At 36.0% G+C, this 20,378-nt stretch overlaps 4 protein-coding genes across 9 annotated transcripts; 2 read left to right on the top strand and 2 right to left on the bottom strand.

Annotated features, from left to right (window-relative positions):
• Positions 1-277: 277 nt before the first annotated feature.
• meiob (meiosis specific with OB-fold) lies at positions 278-4,598 on the top strand. Of its 4 annotated transcripts, none has more exons than XM_058794708.1 (14): positions 283-392; positions 669-742; positions 987-1,044; positions 1,144-1,275; positions 1,401-1,473; positions 1,577-1,772; positions 1,908-2,008; positions 2,116-2,168; positions 2,250-2,345; positions 2,462-2,560; positions 3,564-3,708; positions 3,780-3,966; positions 4,050-4,136; positions 4,218-4,598. In XM_058794708.1, the coding sequence occupies exons 2-14, from the start codon at positions 671-673 to the stop codon at positions 4,323-4,325; spliced, it is 1,407 nt and encodes a 468-aa protein (XP_058650691.1). In that variant the 5' UTR covers positions 283-392; positions 669-670; the 3' UTR covers positions 4,326-4,598. The 4 variants fall into 4 exon arrangements, with proteins under 4 accessions (XP_058650689.1, XP_058650688.1, XP_058650691.1 ...); XM_058794707.1 differs by having other exon boundaries at positions 1,386-1,473; XM_058794706.1 differs by lacking the exon at positions 669-742 and having other exon boundaries at positions 278-392.
• Positions 4,599-4,624: 26 nt separating this feature from the next.
• mlst8 (MTOR associated protein, LST8 homolog (S. cerevisiae)) lies at positions 4,625-11,723 on the top strand. Of its 2 annotated transcripts, none has more exons than XM_058794702.1 (9): positions 4,625-4,769; positions 4,969-5,125; positions 5,980-6,031; positions 6,125-6,287; positions 6,361-6,436; positions 6,530-6,682; positions 6,809-6,933; positions 7,051-7,214; positions 11,348-11,723. In XM_058794702.1, the coding sequence occupies exons 2-9, from the start codon at positions 4,997-4,999 to the stop codon at positions 11,464-11,466; spliced, it is 981 nt and encodes a 326-aa protein (XP_058650685.1). In that variant the 5' UTR covers positions 4,625-4,769; positions 4,969-4,996; the 3' UTR covers positions 11,467-11,723. The 2 variants fall into 2 exon arrangements, with proteins under 2 accessions (XP_058650685.1, XP_058650686.1); XM_058794703.1 differs by having other exon boundaries at positions 4,647-4,769; positions 4,903-5,125.
• An 87-nt stretch (positions 11,724-11,810) lies between these two features.
• Positions 11,811-16,867, bottom strand: bricd5 (BRICHOS domain containing 5). Of its 2 annotated transcripts, none has more exons than XM_058792617.1 (6): positions 16,528-16,867; positions 16,211-16,339; positions 15,529-15,675; positions 15,344-15,451; positions 13,552-13,711; positions 11,811-12,192 (listed from the first exon to the last, which is right to left on the bottom strand). In XM_058792617.1, the coding sequence occupies exons 1-6, from the start codon at positions 16,579-16,581 to the stop codon at positions 12,098-12,100; spliced, it is 693 nt and encodes a 230-aa protein (XP_058648600.1). In that variant the 5' UTR covers positions 16,582-16,867; the 3' UTR covers positions 11,811-12,097. The 2 variants fall into 2 exon arrangements, with proteins under 2 accessions (XP_058648600.1, XP_058648601.1); XM_058792618.1 differs by having other exon boundaries at positions 13,558-13,711; positions 16,528-16,865.
• Positions 16,868-17,175: 308 nt separating this feature from the next.
• Positions 17,176-19,183, bottom strand: pgp (phosphoglycolate phosphatase). Its single transcript, XM_058792616.1, has 2 exons — positions 18,176-19,183; positions 17,176-18,085 (listed from the first exon to the last, which is right to left on the bottom strand). The coding sequence occupies exons 1-2, from the start codon at positions 18,768-18,770 to the stop codon at positions 17,760-17,762; spliced, it is 921 nt and encodes a 306-aa protein (XP_058648599.1). The 5' UTR covers positions 18,771-19,183; the 3' UTR covers positions 17,176-17,759.
• Positions 19,184-20,378: the final 1,195 nt, after the last annotated feature.

Genomic DNA, 20,378 nt, shown 5'->3' with positions numbered 1-20,378 from the left:
TTACTTAAGTATAAGAAACATAACATAAAAATAAGCATATTTTTCATAAAAGCATGGTACTTTTAGAGGTATATATATACAGTATATATATATATATATATATATATATATATATTAACACCAAAAATCACACAAAATTGTATAAACTGTTTTTGTTGTTGTTGTTGTTTTGTTTTTTCTCGAAGACAGTGATATGACAATTATTTAAAAAAAAAAAATAATAATAACAATAAAAATGGGATCACCAAAATTTGTCCAAGAATATTCGCAGTGATGTAAAGCCTTGAACCGCCAAAATGACGCCACTAGTGAGTAACGCTTACATTTCAAAGCTCGAGAGACCCGCTTCATCTGCTGCCTTTGACTGCAGGGAACAAACGAGACATCCCAAGGTGATTAGTAGTGGCTGTTAATCTTAACGAATAATAACACATTGTTTAATTAATTTGTAATGAGTTTATATAGAGTAGATTAACGTTACAGAAAAAGTAACAATTAAGTTAGCAACGAAACTGTTTTACCTCAGCGTTAACTCTTCAGGTTCAAATTAAAGTTACGTTACTAACGGTAGCTATTTTGACGAGTCTGCTTTGCTGGTTTAACACTTCATAAAATTGGAATAATTTTCTCGTCATGAGCGTTTTCCCGTTGTGACACTGTCGTTTCAGGAATGAAAATGATGTACAGTTCAATTGGAAACTACGTGCCAATAAGTGACCTAAACATAAACATCACACACTCGGTGAGAACCTGAGGAGGCAAATATCAGAAGACGTAGTTTTGAGTGCCTGGTTATGCTGGTGTCTTAATTTGAATAAATCATTAGCAGTAGGAGAATTGCTCATTGTATGATTAATATCTGTTTACTCAGCTTAGTTTTGTGACGATAAAGTTCTCTTAACGAAACTGGCCTTGTAATAGAATGCCTGCAAGGAATATATTTTCAATTTCAAAATAAAAATAAATAAGGCCTTTTCATTTTCCAGAAGGTGGTTGGAGTGATCATAGGAAAAACTGATTCAAGAGGATTTCCAGACCGGAAAAGTTGGTTTACCATTACATAGATGCTCATGCATTCTATTTCCATTATGTCTTTTTTTCTTTATATAGTCTATAATATGCAGTCTTTTATTTTTATTTTAGATGCTGGCTCTGAGAGGTTTACTTTCAGCTTTACCATCAAAGATTCACCAGAACATTTTATCAATGTGTCTGCATGGGGAAATGAGGAATACATACAAGGACTGAGCAGTCGATTTCAGATTGGGGATTGTGGTGAGATTTTAAGTAGTAATCAGTCATTTAGATTCCAATTACTCTTGTTAACAAAAACACTTCTAATATTAACTTCTAATGCACTGAATTGACACTGTAAGCCAAAAAAGCATCTTCTGTTTTAGTTGTAATTGAAAATCCGCTCGTTGTGACCAAAGACTATGAGAAAGAAGAAAGATTTTGCCCTTCAACACCCAGGTAAAAACCCCAAAAGGAATAAAATGAAAAAATCACATCCAACTAAGAAACATTAATCTGTCATCATACTGCAAGTTTGTAAGTGATACATATTTTATTTTAGTACCTACAGGCTGTTGCTAACAGAGACTCACTCAAGCATTAGGATATGTTCAGATTTAGAAACAGAGGCCAGGATTCTGCCACTATTCCACATGCCAATTAAAGACTCAAGGGACTTCTATTCGTTGGGAGACATTACTGCAAATGGAGAGAGTCTGGATGGACGCATTATTAACATTCTAGCAGCTGTGCAATCGGTTAGATTCCAACAATATACTGCTAGCCCTCCTCACTGTCAGGGAAATTGACATAACCTGGCATTAGTGGCTGGTGGGCAAAAGTACAGATGTGTTGTTTTTATCCTTTTCAATGATTGAGATTTTATTATTTAGATTGGAGAGGAGAAATTCTTTACAAAATCTGATGGACGCAAAGGACAGAGGCTAGAAATAAAGCTCTTTGATGACACTGGGAAATCATTTCCTTTTGTTTGGTGAGTATAATTTAATTCAGTATGATTAAAAAAATGAAATAAATCAACAACAACAAATATCCACCCCAAACACTAAATTGAGTGATTTCATTACTTTTTTCATCCAGCTGGGATAAAGAGACTATTAGGCTGGCACAAACACTGACACAAAGAGAAACGGGTATAATGCTGTTTATTTGTCTGTTTATTTGCAATTTCTAATATGTGATGATTGAAATTCATTTGATCTATTTTCTCTCAGTGCTGTTTATTGCAGATGCCCGCATCACTCTTGACAGCTTTCGCAACTGTATGATAGCAACAGCCACCTCAAAGACAATCATTACCCTCAACCCTGGTAGCGCTGTGATATGCTAGAATCTATATAAATACTTACAGTTGTAATACTTTTATTATTGTTACATTTTAACAATTATCAGTAAAATCCTAAAATTGTTTTCAATTACATTTTAGATACAGCTGAAGCCAACCAGCTGTACACATGTATAAGGGAACTGATAGAAGCAGGAGGACTGGATGACCAAGACATCCTCTCAGGTGACGATGTGCAATGTAAGTCACGTGATGTATCTGGACCTCTGCATTAACAGTGCAGTATGCCGTTCATACAGAAACAAACAGAAACATTTTAAAATATTGTCACATTTTTAGCATTAGTTAATGTGTTAAAGCAATAGTTCATCCAAAAATGAAAATATACCAAGTCTCAGCCCATCCAAGAAGTACAAGATGAGTTTGTTTTTTTCGTCTGAGCAGATTTGGCGAAATTTAGCATTGCATTACTTACTCACCAAATGGATCCTCTGCAGTGAAAGGGTGCCACAAGAATGAGAGAATGAGAGTGATAAAAACAAAACAATAATCTACAAGTAATCTTGTGCAGCAAAATGCTGTGTTTTAAGAAACATATCTATCATTTTTAACTTCAAACCACTGCTTATGGCTAAGATACGAGTCCTCTATTCATAATACTGCTTTCTCCAGTGAAAAAGACTTCTTGTCTGTATCAGAAGAGAAATATGCACAGATCAAATACTGTTTACATGTGAAACAAATATGTTGGTGGATTTTGAGAGGACAACAGGGGGTGGAATTTTCACTGGAGGAATCATTAGTATGGATTGTGGACTGATTTTGTGGCTAGAGGTGATGGTTTAAAGTTTAGATTTCTCCAAATGTATTCCGATGAAGGAAGAAACTCGTATACATTTTGGATGTCCTGAGGGTGAGAAAATTTTCATCAAATTTTAATTTCGGGGTGAACTATTCCTAACCTAACATTGACTAACAATGAGCAATTTGTTACAGTATTTGATAGACTTTGTTAACATTAGTTAACAAAAACACAATTCTTTATTGTTAGTTCATATTAGCTCAGGTCCATTAAATAATACAACTTCTGATTTTACTAATGTATTAAATGCTGAAATTAACATTAAGATTAACAAATACTTTAGAAGTATTTTTCTTATTATCTAATGTAGTTAAGGTTAAAATATGAAACCTTATTGTAAAGTGTTACCAGTAAATCTGTATCCTTCTATGTATTTCTCAGTGGATTCCATTAGTGATGTTCTGACTGTGGAAAAGCTTAAAGCCAGAAGTCAAGAACATGCTGAGGTCTTTCATTGCATTATATTTGGATTCATCACAAGTCTGGAACTAAATTCCTCCATCTCAAAGGTCATACGCAAGAGATGGTAAGTGTGCAATGCTTTGACATGGTCTACTATTCACAAGCCTGAGTTTTAACAAATAACCTCTCCACCAGTGCCAAATGCAAATTTCGAATCAATGAGGAGAGTCAGACATGTTCCAATGATGCCTGTCCAAATCAAGGACAACAGCTCCAGGCCACTGAAGGCTTTGATCTGCTGGTGGACATCAGTGATCATACTGGGACTGTGCAGTCATGCAACCTGGCAGGCACAGTGGCTGAGAAAACCCTGGGCTGTAAAGTGAGCTAAGTCAAAACTGTCTGTATGTGTCCTGATGTCTGTATATCCTGCAAAGAGTAAACGTAAAATATTTATGTTGACAGACAGAAGAGTTTTTGCATCTGTCAGAGTCTCAAAGGATGACTCTGAAGTGGCAGTTTCTTCTGGAGAGATGCAAAATCTATCTAAAGGTTATTCATGTTTGCCATTTGCAACTTATTATGAAAATTGAATATTTAAGAATGTAACTCACTCTGCATTTTAAATTGTAGGTTTTTACATCTGCTAGAAGCAGAAGTGGAATGAGGGCAAGAATTTTGTCATGTGCACTCACTGACCCTGTTGAAGTGAAGCAAAACTTTGCCTCCTTTGTGGTTTGATGCTGTTTTGCAACACAGCAACCAAACAGCATGGTTCCTCATGTGAAAACAAATAAAATGTTGGCCTACTTGTGCTTTAAGTTCACTTTGGTTTAAATGCATATGTTGTGAATAATTATATATACTGTATTTTTTGACATTGTGTTGCAATGTCCCATTTGATCTCATTGTGTTATAATTGACCTCTGTAAACGAATTAATTTAGGTGTATCCATGCATGTTTGTTACAAAATTATTTTACTTAACTGCTTTAACAAATAAAAACGTTTAATATCCAACACTGTGCTGCCTCGGAACCTTTTATTCAGGAATTGTTTCTGTGCGGACGGTTTTGGAAGCAGCACCGCTTAGGTTTGACATCTCTGTAAATAATGCTCGATTCGTTGTTGATATCATAGTTTTACATTGATCTAATCGGATTTCTAGTGCAATCTTCACCATCAGGTAAAAATATTGATTTAAGTTCAATTATTTTTATCAAGCTTGTCCAATTTTATTTTTTAGAGAAGCATTTTAGCACGCTAAAAACATTAATGCCATGCTATCGCATCTTATTGCCAACATAAACGATTTACAGAAACACGTACATAAAAAAGTTATCAACAGCCTCAGCTAAAACGAGTCTGGAAATCCTCCTGTGAAGCTGTCATTAGGTCTGCATTGAGTTCATCATGAATGTGAATCAAGGCACCGTCGGCAGCGATCCGGTGATACTCGCCACCGCTGGATATGATCATACCGTCAGATTCTGGCAGGCTCACAGTGGCATCTGCACGAGAACCGTCCAGCACCAGGACTCTGTATCCTTCACGAGCAAGAGCTGTGCCTCGCAGATACATATCGGTGACCTTTAACCCTTGTGAAAAAGAAGTGCTCTAATTGGACTGAATCTACACTTGTTTTTCAAATCTTAAAAGTATTTTTAAAAACGTACTTGCAGATAATGCATTACAGAAATTAAAAGCAATTCAAGTATACTTTCAATACTGTCATGTTTCTTAACACAGTTACACTTTCTTTCATAAAGTGTACACTTTGTAATAATGCCAGTTTAGAAGTTTTGGTAACACTTCATTTTAGTATAAAGTACATTTTAAATCATTATGTAATAATTTAATAATCTTTTGTCATGCTTTAAAGAAGTACACTTATTTTGATGTTATGACTAAGATATGAAAGCACGTTAAGTACTTTATCATTTTAACTTACCTTTAAATATAATGCAACTTAGTTACCACAAATGTGTAATTACACATATATTTAAATACATGACACCGGTTTTAGTAGAAATTACATCAAAATATATATTTGTTATCATAAATGGTTGTTAATTCGTTTAGCAATACACTTAAACCATATTTCGAATCGAAATTTTTGATAGAAGTAATTATGAAATTACATTTAAAAATGTACTCAAGTCCTAGTGGGTCAAAAAGCACATGCAAGTTTAACTAATTACATTTAATTTACATTAACTTTAAAACATTTTCATTCAATTGCAAACATTTTTTTAAGTGAATTACTTCCATAATAAGGAGTCTTCTCTGAAGTGTACTTCTTTTTCACAAGGAACTGCTGGTACATCCTGTACAGTAGGATTAGTGAGTTTATTTAGGTGCAAGAATACTTTAAAGATGCTTAACTCAAATACCAGCAGGTAAATTCCCTTGAAGTAACACCTGATAGGAGCATGATTGCTGCTGCTGGTAAGTATAAAGCTGTAAATTACACAAACACTATTTCTTTTTCATCTCTGCCTGTATAGTTTCCACACTGTACTTTTTTTTCTTGCATTTTAGGTTATCAACACATACGCATGTATGACTTAAACTCAAATAATCCAAACCCTGTGATCAATTACGACGGTGTCAGCAAGAACATCACGTCTGTTGGCTTTCATGAGGATGGGCGGTGGATGTACACGGGTGGAGAAGACTGCATGGCTCGCATCTGGGACTTGAGGTAACGAATGCTGTCTGCTGTGTCTATAAAGGTCGTTTAGAAATGTGTTTCTTAAAGTACTGTTTTCATTCAGGTCAAGAAATCTACAGTGCCAAAGAATATTTCAAGTCAATGCACCTATTAATTGTGTGTGTCTTCATCCCAATCAGGTCAGTTGGGTAATATTTTATTATCTGCTACTGCTACTACTCACAAGAAAACTAATCAAAAGTACATTTTCTTTCTGAATGTATTTGCTTTAGGCTGAATTAATTGTTGGGGACCAAAGTGGTGTTATCCATATCTGGGATTTGAAAACAGACCACAATGAACAGCTCATCCCAGAGCCAGATGTGTCCGTCAATTCAGTCCATATCGATCCTGATGCCAGTTATATGGCTGCAGTCAACAGCTCGGTGAGTAACCAATAACAATCATATGTTATTCAGTATTTCACACTACTAATGAGGTTGTGCTAATGAGTACTGCATATATTCATACTGTATCAGAATCAGGTTTGGTTTATTTGTTTTTGATTGTAGGGCAACTGTTATGTGTGGAATTTAGCTGGAGGAATCGGCGATGAGGTGACACAGCTGATACCCAAGACCAAGATCCCTGCTCACAAACGCTACTCATTACGCTGCAAATTCAGCCCAGACTCCACGTAAGCGTCTCACAAAAAAGCTAAACTAAGGAACAGTGAGAAATCAGTGAATTTTTTCTTCTTTTGTTTTCAATTATTATACAAATGAGTGCATCAATGATTTCAACTCTTTGCTAGATTGTTGGCCACATGCTCTGCTGACCAGACCTGTAAAATATGGAGAACCTCCAACTTCTCTCTGATGACAGAGTTGAGTATAAAGAGTAACAACCCAGGAGAGACGTCCCGAGGCTGGATGTGGGATTGTGCCTTCTCTGGAGATTCACAATACATAGTTACAGGTGAACATGCACAACATACACAGTTTAAATGTTTTACTAATACAAGAAGATCATAAGTTTATATGAGGTGTCTTCTATAGCAGTGTTTTTTTTTCAGAGCGACCCTATTTTTTTTCTTTTTAAATTGACGCGACCCATATATATATATATAAGAAAGAAAGAAGGAAGGAAAGATAACTGCGCTACAGACCGATCTCGAGTCCCACTGTAGATCTCCGGAAGGATGCTCTGTTCCAAAATCAAATCACTGTTGGTGCTTCTGAAATTAGTGAGGGTGCTTGCCTTCATGCACACCTATTCTGACATATCATATCATATTTGTCCAGTCCATAGTTATGATTATCACAATGTCATTGCGATTTCAAGAGAATATGCTGATGTAAATTTCTAAAGTTTGTTGCAAGTACAACAGGTGGTCCTCTTAGCAGCATGAAAAACAAAACTTTTATTCAAATTCTGAATGGAGAACAGGCTATATACAGCAAAGAAAGCATGCAAAGTTGCTTTTCCTTAAAAAGCTGTCACTCATTTCAGTTTATCGCGATCTCTAATTCCGCTATAATCAATGAATCTGTCAACACAGGACAATTAATCTCTTATTTACATCATATATATTCATTGTTCATTATAATCAGAGGATTCATGTCGCGAGCTTCCAGAACTCTAGGCTGAACAAGAACACTCGCGTTCTGAGCGGTGAGTGGATTCTGACTCACTAAAGCTCCTCTGATTGGCCATCACATTATAGACATCAACAGATATGTCTCTGATTTGCTACAATGTACAACGCTGCAAAAACAGAGTGCAAACACAAATACACATTTGATTCTGACCTGAGGTGGCTGCCGGTTACTTTCGTTTTGTTGTTTTTGTTGTTTATGTTGTTTAGTTGCTTCTTTCCTGAGTCTTGAACTTGGTTACATATGTTTTCCTTAAATCATCCTGGCGACCCATTTTTTAAGTCGGTCGCAACCCAGGGTTTGAAAACCACTGTTCTATAGCATAGTCCACCTGAAAGTGAAAATTCTGTAATCATTTACTCACCCTTAAGATGTTCCAACCCTCTATGAGTTTCTTTCTTCTGTTGACTGCAAAAGAAGATATTTTCAAGAATATTGGTAACTAAAGAGTTGTCGATAGCCATTAACTTCCATAATATATATACACTGTGTGCAGAATTATTAGGCAAGTTGATATTATGGTCATATTTTCTTGCCAAGAAAATTTTACCAATTCCAAACCACATCAATCTTAATAACTACTATTGATTTTGTATTTAATCATTTCTAAGTTATATATAATTGTCCATGAAGGCTGAAAGTCAAAAACTCCTTATTTCAGGTGTGCTGAATTATTAGGCAGGTTTTCTTTTACAGATAAAATGAGCCAAAAAAAGAGATTGAACTCAGAGTAAAAGTAAAAAAAAATAATAATAATAATAATTAAATGCCCATGAGAAGGATGCAATACTAATTCAATAATAGAATTAGCAAAGTTAAGGCATGATCATTGGGCAGTGAAATGCTCATTGGGTCAGCAGGGTCAGAAAAAACAGGTGGAGAAGAAAAGACACGTTAACTGCAAAAGAATTAAGAATTAAGGTGAAGAATTAGGTGTGAAACCATCAGGAATCATTTAGTCTCCAGCACCATCATTTTCCAGAACTGCAACCTTCCTGGAGTCTCCAGAAGTGCAATGTGTCAGGTTCTCAGAGACCTTGCTTGGGTAAAAAATGCTAAAAAATAACCCTCACTTAATATGAATAACATGCTGAAGTGTTGTGAAATACATGAAGACTGATTTTGTATAGGCTTTATGGACAGATTGTTGAGAGTGACTCTCGAAGGACCAGCATCACATCCTCTTGTACCACTGTTTGAAGAATTTATCTTCCAGAATCTGGCAGTAAGTTTTAGGAGCTCATTTTAGTCAATCTCTGCAAGACAAACTTTTTAGGATAGGAGATGGAATAAAAATGAGCTCCTTAAACTTACTGCCAGATTCTGGAAGATAAATTCTTCAAACAGTGGTACAAGAGGATGTGATGCTGGTCCTTCAAGAGTCACTCTCAACAATCTGTCCATAAAGCCTATACAAAATCAGTCTTCATGTATTTCACAACACTTCAGCATGTTATTCATATTAAGTGAGGGTTATTTTTTATTTTTTTTACCCAAGCAAGGTCTCTGAGAACCTGACACATTGCACTTCTGGAGACTCCAGGAAGGTTGCAGTTCTGGAAAATGGTGGCGCTGGAGACTAAATGATTCCTGATGGTTTCACAGCTAATTCTTCACCTTAATTCTTAATTCTTTTGCAGTTAACGTGTCTTTTCTTCTCCACCTGTTTTTTCTGACCCTGCTGACCCAATGAGCATTTCACTGCCCAATGATCATGCCTTAACTTTGCTAATTCTATTATTGAATTAGTATTGCATCCTTCTCATGGGCATTTAATTATTATTATTTATTTATTTTTTTTACTTTTACTCTGAGTTCAATCTCTTTTTTTTGGCTCATTTTATCTGTAAAAGAAAACCTGCCTAATAATTCAGCACACCTGAAATAAGGAGTTTTTGACTTTCAGCCTTCATGGACAATTATATATAACTTAGAAATGATTAAATACAAAATCAATAGTAGTTATTAAGATTGATGTGGTTTGGAATTGGTAAAATTTTCTTGGCAAGAAAATATGACCATAATATCAACTTGCCTAATAATTCTGCACACAGTGTATATATATATATAAAAATACTATGGAAGTCAATGGCTTACCAATATTTTTCAAATTAGGTTCTTTCGTGTTCAACAGAGGAAAGAAACTCATACAGATTTGGAACTAGTGGAGGGTGAGTAAATGTTGACAGAATTTTAATTTATGGGCGAACTATCCCTTTGTACTTGCATCAAAAAATTATTATTGTTTGGTACAATGTACTTATTGGGTTCATGTTGTATTGCAAAACACTGCTTCTATTGAGGTAGGATACATGTAACTTTTACAGTCATGTTCTGCATGTACATACTACTGCACATTGTAGTAATTACGATAACTGGGTAATAACTAGGTAGTAACCTTGGCCTGAACCTACCCCTAAACCTAACCTTAACCCATATAGTTACTTATATTACTCAGTAAGTACTGTCTTGGATATGTACACTGTACAGTAAGTACACATACGGTAAAATAAAGTTTTGTGGTATGGTTAGGTTTAAAGGCGGCTTAACAGCTTTGTAATTACTGATGTTTCTACTAGTGCTGTCAAATCGATTAATCGCTTCCAAAATAAAAGTTGGTTACACTTTATTTTAAGGTGTCCTTGTTGCACATTACATGCACTTACTATTATAGTAACAATTTATTATGCATAATTACATGCAAGTAACCCTAAGCCAAACCCTAATTCTAACCGTAACTATATAGTAAGTACATGTAGTTAATTAATATTACTGAGTACTTAAATCTATAATTACACTTTAACAAAGACACCTTAAAATAAAGTGTAAAAGTTTGTTTGCATAATATGTTTGTGTTGTGTATATTTATATGTATATAATTACACATACATGTATACATTTAAGAAACATATCAAATATATATTTGTATTTATAATATAAAAATATGAGTATATATGTATGTGTAAATATTTCTTAAATATATACATGTATGTATGTGTGTGTATTTATATATACATAGAAATACATAGAAATATAAACAGCACTATAAACAAACTTTTATTTTGGATGCAATTAATCGATTTTGGCAGCACTGGTTTCTAAAAATTTAGTTACTTGTAGGTATTTTTCAAATATGAGTACAATGTAAAAATGTGTTTGTAAGTACATTGTATCGGAATCTTATAGATGTTTAATATTTTTTAACAATAAGAGATTTGTTTTTTTGTTCCGCAAGATAAAATAATACTTTATACAAATCAAACTATCCTGTTCAGAAGTTTACTTTATTTTTCTTAATATCGTGCTTTGCCTCTTGGAGCATCAATAACATCCTTTTGTAATGGTTGAGTATCAGTCCCTCAGTTGTCCTGAGTGTGCAGACTGTTCTGTTTTTTTAGTAAAATCTTGTGAGGAATTTGTGTTTATATGTTTATTTTGTATGTCATTTTTCAGCCTCCTCAGATAACCTTGCACGTCTGTGGTGTGTGGAGACCGGAGAGATCAAACGGGAGTACAGTGGCCATCAGAAGGCTGTGGTGTGTTTGGCCTTCAATGACAGTGTGCTTGGATAGTATGCAGAACACCTGACATCTGCATCTCATAACCATTCTCATGGTGTTCAATGGACTGCATACAAGTGTAAAAAAACAACTTAAGTTTTACAACTTAAGTTGTTGCATTAATAAAAACCCTTAATTGTGATGACTGATCTAAAAACTTTCTAAATGTTGTATCCTTATCATAGCAAATTCAAATGTATGTTAGGATGCATGTACTCAGTTTTTGTGTGCACCTACAAGTTTTGTCAATAAATATATTTAGCTTTTGATTATTATCCAGACATCACTGAATTTATTCCCTTTCTAGAATTAAATACTCATTCAAATATATATGAATGTTTGAACACAATGGCGCTTTATTGTAGAGCAACAGTGTTTTCCATTACTCGTTTGCATCAGGTTACAAGATACAAGCTGGAGTGAGTCTTAGAGCCGAGTCATGTACAAACGCCACTGGAAAATGGGGCTAAATACTAGAAAAGGTGAAGATAAGGATTTAGCAGATAACATGACAAGATGGTTCCGCCTTCGTTGCCAGACTGGCATTAAATATGGCATTTGTGTAGCCTCTCCAGTTGCTCTCATTGATGTGAACGCATTTGTTTGTTTCCCTGGCGTGTGCTGGTACACCGTCAGTGGAATGTCACTCTGGCAAGTAGTAGAAGCACACAGAAACACAAATGTTGCTGGGAAAGCAGATGTCGATGCAGAAGTAAATAAGTCTTTGTTTCCCGGGACCTTCAGGAAAAAAGGAAAGAAATCTCAAGGTTCTTATTTCTATGGATGTGACGATGACAATCATAATCAATGTCCTGTTCCTCGTTCATGCTCTGCTGGTTGCAACTCTAAAAAAGGTCACAACTCCACTGCACTACTGGATTAGGTTTCTGTCACGCTGTGCTCTTTAAAGAGCAACTCAGCATGTTCTTGGCTTCTCCTATATATTCTCTTTTGACACAAAAATCAGTTCATCCAATGTTTTAACAAGGAATATTCTGGCTACAATTTTAGCTCAGTACAGCATTTTGATTAACACAAAACTTGTTTTCTTTAAAAACGAAGTGAGGCACTTACAATAGAAGTGAATGGGGCCAATTTGTAAATGTTAAATTATTCACTGTTTCAGTAGTATAGCAACAAGATACAGTTTAAACTGCGTTTTAACTAGTGCTGTGAAACGATTAATCGCGATTAATTGCATCCAAAAATAAACGTTTTTGTTTACATAATATATGTATGTGTACTGTGTATATTTATGCATATATAAATACACACACATGCATGTATATATATTTCAGAAAAATGTTATTTTTATATATTAAATATATTTATTTATAATATAAATATAGACATGTAAATATTTTCAAAATATATACTGTATGTGTGTGTATATATATATATATATATATATATATATATATATAATAAATATACACAGAACACACATATTACGCAAACAAAAACTTTTATTTTGGATGCGATTAATCGTTTAACAGCACTAGTTTTAACATGATTTCAGTGTAAAAAATATCCTTTCTAGCTTTTCTATGTGAAGTTCTAAGGCACATTTATAAAAGATACTTAAATGTCCTAGTTGAACTATGGCCTAATCCTGGTTTAACCTAAGCCCTGTCTGTGAAAACAGGCCTTAATCTTACAATGTAATCATAACGCAACTACTTTACAAATGATTTAACCTACGTTACCCATTAAATAATATAAAAGTTTTAATAAGTATTAATTGGTGCCTTTTCACATCTATTGTAAGTGCCTTGTCTTTTGTGGTAATCGACATTATGCCACAAATGTGGCTGATTGATCATAACTCCTTCAAAAGTTTAGGGTCAGCAAGTTTTTTTTTATTATTATTTATTTATTTTTTTCATGTTTTTGATAGAAGTCTCTTTGGCATTTATTTTATACCGATCTGTGTCACATGACTCAGCAGAAGTCATTCTAATATGCTGATTTGCTCATTTCTGCCTAATACTTTAGTGAAAGCATTTCACTTTCATCTTTTGTAACATTATAAATGTCTAGACTTTCACTTTTGATCAGTTTAGTGTAACAGAATGTAATATTGTAGTACTGACTTACTCTTACCCTCAGATCTTCTAGTCCAGTACACAGAGGCCTGCTGACAGAGGGACTGAAGAGGTTCTTGAAGGGTGGAGGCTTCCACACGACTGCCAGACAGCACTCCCAAAAACTCTGTGTGTTTTTCAGTCTGATTTCCCACCACCCAGACCTGACGAACCTGTGAGAATCATCACATATCTCACTGTATATCACTGCCGAGTAAATTATCCTCTAATGTTGTGATACAGGCTCAATATATTGTTCCTGTGTGAACGCATACGCTGTATAACTCCCGATCGTATAATTGTGTCTTGAGGGGTTTTAAGTGTTTCCTCTAGTACAAAAGGCATTTGTAATTACACCACTTACTCCTCTGAGAGATCAGATAGACACTTGCTAAAGCAGAGCCATGCTTGAGCGAGCCTGCGACAGGCAGTTTATGCTTCTCAATAGCTCATTGTGCAGCAAAAATTGGAAATCTTGTTCAAAAGGCTATTGACCATGGATTGAGTTTCCAAAAAGTTTTCTAATGGCTTTAATCAAGCGCAATGATGCAAAAATCTCAACTGAGACCAAGATTTTAAGTGGTCAGCGATACTTATCGGTTCGTCAACCCATCCCGTTCTGCACAGATCATAACCCAGCGCATGAATCACCTTGTTAAGTGCTGAGAGAAGCGTGTCCAACACAGGTCTCTGCTCTGTTTGCGGAAGGGAGCTCTGTCTTTCCAGTAGTGACTTATAAGAGGAAAAAGCCAACAGAGTGGCCATTGTGCACCCTGTGGTCCCATCCTGTAATGCGATCCAGCCAAGGTGGATCAGATGGTCTGTGGAATTCGGACTCTGCTACACTAAAGCCCTCCTGAGCTGGTGCGGTCCATTACCCCCATTCTGGAGTCACGGAGAAGAAAGCAGCCAAAAGAGCTCTCTAATCTACCCAGGAGCACTGGGGTGGTGCCGCGTTCAAGTGTCAGTCAATTTGCCAGCCACTTTTACGTTTAGGTACATATGGTGTATAAGTTCTTAAAAAGCTGCTGCGTCCGAAAGAACAGGATCCGGTTAAATACACCTAAGCATTTCACAATGACATTCTTGTTCATATGGTAAAAATAGGAGACTTGACAATTTATTCCTGTGATGGCAAAGGTGAATTTCCAGTGTCACATGATCTTCCAGGAATCATTATAATATTCTGATTTGGTAACATTTCTTATCATTATCAATATTAAATATTATTGTGAAATCCACCGTTTCCCCCCCTATTTTTTTGATAAATAGGAAGTTTAAAAACAACATTTATTTGAAACAGAAATCTTGTTACATTATAAAATACTGTCACTGTTAATTTATTGCGTATATGCTGAATAAAACATTAATTTCTTTAAAAAAAAAAAAAAAATGTACTGACCCAAACTTATGAATAGTACACTCTCAAAAATAAAGGTTCTTTATTGGCATCTATGGTTCCATGAAGAACCTTTAACATCCATGGAACCTTTTCCACTGGACAAAAGGTTCTTTATAATGGAAAAGGTACTTAGATACTTACAAAATTTCTTCACACTAAGAAAAGAAATGGTTCTTTTAAGAACTGTCCACTGAAAGGTTCTTTGAAGAACCCAAGATGGGTCTTCCATGGCATAGCTGCATGCGAAAACCCCCTTTTGGAACCTCTTTTTTTTTTTTTTTTAAGAGTGCAGTGTATATATTTAATGTAATGTAATATTGTAAGATTAGTTTGCCATAATCACAAGATCTGATCTTCTGGTCCAATACAAAAATAGGAGACTCAACAAGCAGAAATCTTTTACCTGTTGCTCCGACTTGTTCAGTTGAGATCGCACATTCTCGTAATCCAAACTTTCCATCCGGCGAAGAAAGCAGCTGTCCTGGTTGTCAGGTTTATAGCATACCAACCCCTGAGGAAGAGCGATAGGGAAATGTCACTGAGCTTTAGTGGAAAAGCCTAATCCGTAGAGAAAGAAAAGGGCCTCACGTGTCTCATGTCAAAAATCACTGTGGAGGTGTGGTTGACATGGGAAGTCACAGAGTAGGTCACTATGTTGTTGTGCTTGTCAATCAGAGCCGACTGATTGATCAAGTCACTCGTGTGATCTGGAATTCTGACAACCTGCAATGAAGACTGTGCGGAAAAGTTTTGTTTTCAGTGCTAACGTTTAAAGCAAGACACCACAGGTCAAAACAAAACAAGTGGCAAGCTTCTTTTTTTTTTTTGGCATTTGCATTCAAAAGTTTTTTGAAATGTTACATTTAAATATGCAAATAAGGAATTGTGTAATTAAATAGGCACTAATTTGCATAGATTGAAAGAAAACTTTACATTGGATAAAGCCAGATTCAAAATTCTTGTTTCATTTTGATATATTAAAGGTTCTTACAGAGGGGATTTTGGATATTTATGACTCCATAAATCAGAAAATACTGTCAAAATACAAATACATTTTTGTTGTATTTTTAGAAGTAAAATGGTATATAAATCAGGCGATGATATATGAACCATAAGAATAAATTTGGATATTTTCTTTTCACTAGTATGAAAGAAAAAAAGTTATAAAAGCAAAAAATGTTTCCAATGCATGGGGAAAAACAAACAAATAATGGTTTACTGGTGTCTTGCCTTAAAAATGCTTGAAAATAGGAAATGCCTGGACTCTTACTTGTGTCTTGTGCTGTAGCCCTAGATGTGCGGTCACACCGAGAGCAATGATAACAATGAGCAGCATGGCAGCAATACTCCCCCAGAGAACTTTGTGAGGAACCCTGGAGGAGTTCATGGGACCACAGTGCTAGAAAATCCAAGCACACAATCATCTTCCTCCATGCTACATTTAAAGCACATTCTCATTAAAGAGTATTTATGGTTTGTACACATAAGCAAGCAATAAAACACAGCTAAGCAAAACACAAACTGACATATTTGTGCTATAATCTGAAGTATGCGTACTGCTAATGGAAAACAGCAATGAACTCTCACCATGTTCTGTGGGTCCTCCAGACTGGCTTCTGAATGCTTCCAGCACCTCACCATTCTGCCCTGTTTTGCGTCTCCTCACGGTACCTGTCTTACTTCTTTCTGTGTAAGGTAATGTTCATGACTGTGACTGACCGGCAGTGCTTGCAGTATAGGTGTCTTAACTCCTTTCTGCCATCCTCTGCCCCCCACCTCTTACCTCACACCAGGTAGTCCAACCCACTGGCTGACTACCCCTATACCAGACAATAGACAAAGGGGACAGGTAGATCGGCTCTGTGGACAGGGCTTTTCGTCGCAGAGCCAGTTTTTAAGGCATCGACTGGCCATGCCCTTAGGCTGCTGACTGACCAAGGTGACTTTAATAACTTCAGAGGTGGTTATAGTAAAAAAACTGAAGTGCAGTCTCATTACAGGGAACCCAAAAATTAAAACGTTGTCATTTACTCACTCTCATGTCATTCCAAAACTGTGTGACATTTCTTCTGGGGAACAGATGAATGCTGATAACCGTAGTTTTCAAAATATAATTTCTTAAAATATTGTCTTTTATGTACCCCAGAAAAAAAGTAAGCTTGGATTTATGTAAGGGTGAGTGGTGAATTTTCATCCATTTAAGTACAATATTAAGAAAAAGAAATAGTAGTACACTTTTCATTAACAATTCTTATTTATTTGATCCGTCAAGCAAAATGAACACTTTGTTCAAACCATGGTGAGAAGTAAAGTCCTACCAGGTTTATAGGTTAGTGAGTGACAAAGCTGTCAAGTGCAAAATATAATAATTAAAAATATTCATAGTATTCTCTCACTTATTATATTACAAGCACAGTGAATTAACAGTATTGAATTAAACAAGTACTTCTGATCAAATAAAAACAAACGGCACAATTTAAAGGGTCACTTGTTTTGTAGCACCCGAGTGTTACTGACCAGAAAACACATAATAAAATTTTTTTTTGACAAAATAAAACACAACAAACCAAACATTAACACTAAAATAAAGACGCATTGCCCTTATATTACCTTAAAACAAAAACAGTGGGATATTTAAAAAAAGAGGTAGGCCAGTTTGAAATGAAGCCTTGATGACATAGTAATTCATACTGCATATATTTGTAGAGACAAACAATTTCTGTTAAACCTATTTAGATTGACTGTAATATTAAAATATCGATACCCATATATTGATAAATATTCTCTATTAAAGTGGGTAAATTCCAAGCAAAAGCTGACTATGCTTGTAGTGCAGGTAAAATGTCAGCAATGCTCTCTATATAGTAGTCAGGCACCATTTTCTGCCGATGTGGACATTCGCTCTTCTGGTTTGCCTCAGCTTCTGCTACAGTAGAAACTCCTGTGAGGGTCAGCAGGGTCTTCAGGCCACAGTTTGAGCCTAGCATGATGTCCGTGTCCAGTCTATCTCCCACCATCAGACACCTCTCAGGGTCCAGACCGAACTGGCCGGCCACACACTCGAACATGAAGTTGCTGGGCTTTCCGACCACTTCAGCTTGGCGCTGCGCAGCGGTCTCTACCGCCCTTAGGAGGCACCCTGTCCCTGCAGACAAGCGGAAGACAAAAGGTCGCTGTGATAACACGGCACGATTCAAGGTAATGCATATTTGTGATGTCATTCATATCTGCTTACCTGGGACCGCTTTGCCTCCCTCCAGAGGCAGCCTCGTGTCCGTGTTAGTTCCCACGAACTGACAGTCGGGGTTACACAGGTACTGCAGAGCTCTGTTGAGCTTCATGTAACTGAAATGCTCATCAAAGCCGACCAGTACAGCTCGGACCTCATTATCGAGAGGAACATTTGCCCAATCTTTCTGAACTCCTGAGATGGGGTCAGGCCCCACACCGACCGGCCGGATCCCCACGTCCTCGAGCTCTTGCCTCATCGCATTGCTCCCAATTAAATAGACTTTTCCGTCGAGTTTACACACATTTTTGAGGTACACCGCCGAGCAGTACGCGGTCCCGAACACCTCGTCCGCGGAGGCATCGAAACCGAGCTTGCCTAATTTTTCCGCGTACATTTGTCGGGTTTTCGTGCTGTTGTTTGTGACAAAAAACACCCGTTTTCCGTTTTTCTTCAATGAATTGATAACGTCAGGGGCTCCGGGGATGGCTTGGTCCCCTCTCCATATTACGCCGTCGCAGTCAAACAGCACACTGTCAACGGAGTCCAGTAACTGTCTGCTCAGAGCTCCAGTCAGTCGCGTACATTTAGATGCAGCCATTCCTCAAGTTACTCTCGATCTTCTTTCTTGTCCTCTGTCCGTCCTAAAATAACATTTGCTTTTCACCTATCTACGAATAGTCCACTGACTAGACGGAGATCAGTTTATGTCAGATGATAGAGAATGACAGCGAACTGGAAATTACTAGTTGCGGCAAGCGAGCAGCACACTACCTTGTGCAAGTGATTCATCGTTTGACATTGTACGTGACGCTTTATACTAGTAAAGCACTTCCGCACCGATTTAAAGGGCCAGTGACACTAATATAATGCTATGAAAATAGTTTTTGGGTAGGCGCCATTTTAACATTTTAATGAAAACGAGGCTGTGAGGAAAACATGTACAGTACTTTATTCTCTTATCCACCTTATTCTTCAACGCAGAAGTAAGCCGTTTTCTGTGAATGTGCCAGTGAAATGAGTCCCACCTCGAAATCCGGTCCCATTAGGGCCCCAAGTGATCCCATTGGCTCAAATTACTTTTAATAGGTACTCTCTTTAGTGCCTGATTACAATTCCTACAAAAGTATGTTATGATAATTGCCGTTTAAACTACGTTACAATGATAATTAATATCTCTATTCATTAGCTTATGTACTAGCATAGCATACAGATACCTGATTAGCTGCATAGCTTATTTTATACAGGAATTTGAGCTTATGCTACATGTATTCACGATTTATTTTTATTTTTTTAATTATGTTAAATTAAGCGTTAAATGTCAAATATTTTATTTAAAAAATGAAACTAATTAATGATTTTAATTTTTTCACTTAATAGGATATTATTACTTTTATTCATTAATTAGCAGTTAATCAAGTGTAAGAAACTACATTTAATTTGTTTCATTATGCACTATTTTGTTCTATTATGCACTATATCGTAAGCCATACATTTTTACATTAATATCTTTATGTATTTATTTAGGCAATGGGATCACCCTAAATAATGACCTCCATGTCCTAAGCGGACCCGATTTCAAGGAGGGACTTGATTTCTCATGACACCGGTTCATTAGCCGCTGTAGGGACATCAAGACAAGAATAACAAAGTGCAGTTAACAGTAAAACTGTTTGCACTACAAATCGGTGTGTTCATAATTGCTTATATAATACACTAAAATAATTAGTCCAATTTGCAATATCAAGCAGCAAAACGAGCTGTTTTGTACAGCTAAAAATAGCTGGAAGCGGAAGCCAGACACATTACATTTACAAATGGCCGCGACTGCTCTTACAGGAAAAATAAAGTGGATAGACAGGGGTGCACATAAGTGTTTCTGCCTGGTAAGAGCAGAGCACCTGGAGATATGGTTTGGTCCTCACACTGCATACTATAAAAAAATTAATAATAGTGATAATAATATTATTGTACTTTATTTAATAAAATACTAATAATAAACAAAATAATAAAGTGTGATAATAGGCTACCATTAGCCTATGTTCTGAAATAAAAAGGGAGTATTAAATAAAAATACAATAATTTTATGGTAAACCTAAAAATGAAATGCTAATATTTACTAATATTTTTCATATTCATAATATTTACTATCATCATTTTCAAATTAAAAATCTGCAAGCTTTTATTTTGGTGGGTTGCTGGCTGGTAA

The sequence above is a fragment of the Onychostoma macrolepis genome, chromosome 12, assembly GCF_012432095.1.
Source record: "Onychostoma macrolepis isolate SWU-2019 chromosome 12, ASM1243209v1, whole genome shotgun sequence".
NCBI lineage: Eukaryota > Metazoa > Chordata > Actinopteri > Cypriniformes > Cyprinidae > Onychostoma > Onychostoma macrolepis.
This window is presented reverse-complemented; position numbering and strand designations above follow the sequence as displayed.

What these genes read in the sequence shown, in the direction of transcription:
- bricd5 (XM_058792617.1), bottom strand. Translation starts at nt 16,581, where the DNA reads ATGGTGAGGTGCTGGAAGCATTCAGAAGCCAGTCTGGAGGACCCACAG. An exon ending in TGGAGGACCCACAGAACATG is followed by an intron (nt 16,340 to 16,527) that starts GTGAGAGTTCAT and finishes TGGATTTTCTAG; the next exon opens with CACTGTGGTCCCATGAACTC. An exon ending in TGAACAAGTCGGAGCAACAG is followed by an intron (nt 13,712 to 15,343) that starts GTAAAAGATTTC and finishes TGATTCTCACAG; the next exon opens with GTTCGTCAGGTCTGGGTGGT.
- pgp (XM_058792616.1), bottom strand. Translation starts at nt 18,770, where the DNA reads ATGGCTGCATCTAAATGTACGCGACTGACTGGAGCTCTGAGCAGACAG. An exon ending in GGGAGGCAAAGCGGTCCCAG is followed by an intron (nt 18,086 to 18,175) that starts GTAAGCAGATAT and finishes GCTTGTCTGCAG; the next exon opens with GGACAGGGTGCCTCCTAAGG.
- mlst8 (XM_058794702.1), top strand. Translation starts at nt 4,997, where the DNA reads ATGAATGTGAATCAAGGCACCGTCGGCAGCGATCCGGTGATACTCGCC. An exon ending in CCGTCCAGCACCAGGACTCT is followed by an intron (nt 5,126 to 5,979) that starts GTATCCTTCACG and finishes CTCAAATACCAG; the next exon opens with CAGGTAAATTCCCTTGAAGT. An exon ending in TGGCTGCAGTCAACAGCTCG is followed by an intron (nt 6,683 to 6,808) that starts GTGAGTAACCAA and finishes TTTTGATTGTAG; the next exon opens with GGCAACTGTTATGTGTGGAA.
- meiob (XM_058794705.1), top strand. Translation starts at nt 297, where the DNA reads ATGACGCCACTAGTGAGTAACGCTTACATTTCAAAGCTCGAGAGACCC. An exon ending in AACAAACGAGACATCCCAAG is followed by an intron (nt 393 to 986) that starts GTGATTAGTAGT and finishes TTCATTTTCCAG; the next exon opens with AAGGTGGTTGGAGTGATCAT. An exon ending in GATGCAAAATCTATCTAAAG is followed by an intron (nt 4,137 to 4,217) that starts GTTATTCATGTT and finishes TTTAAATTGTAG; the next exon opens with GTTTTTACATCTGCTAGAAG.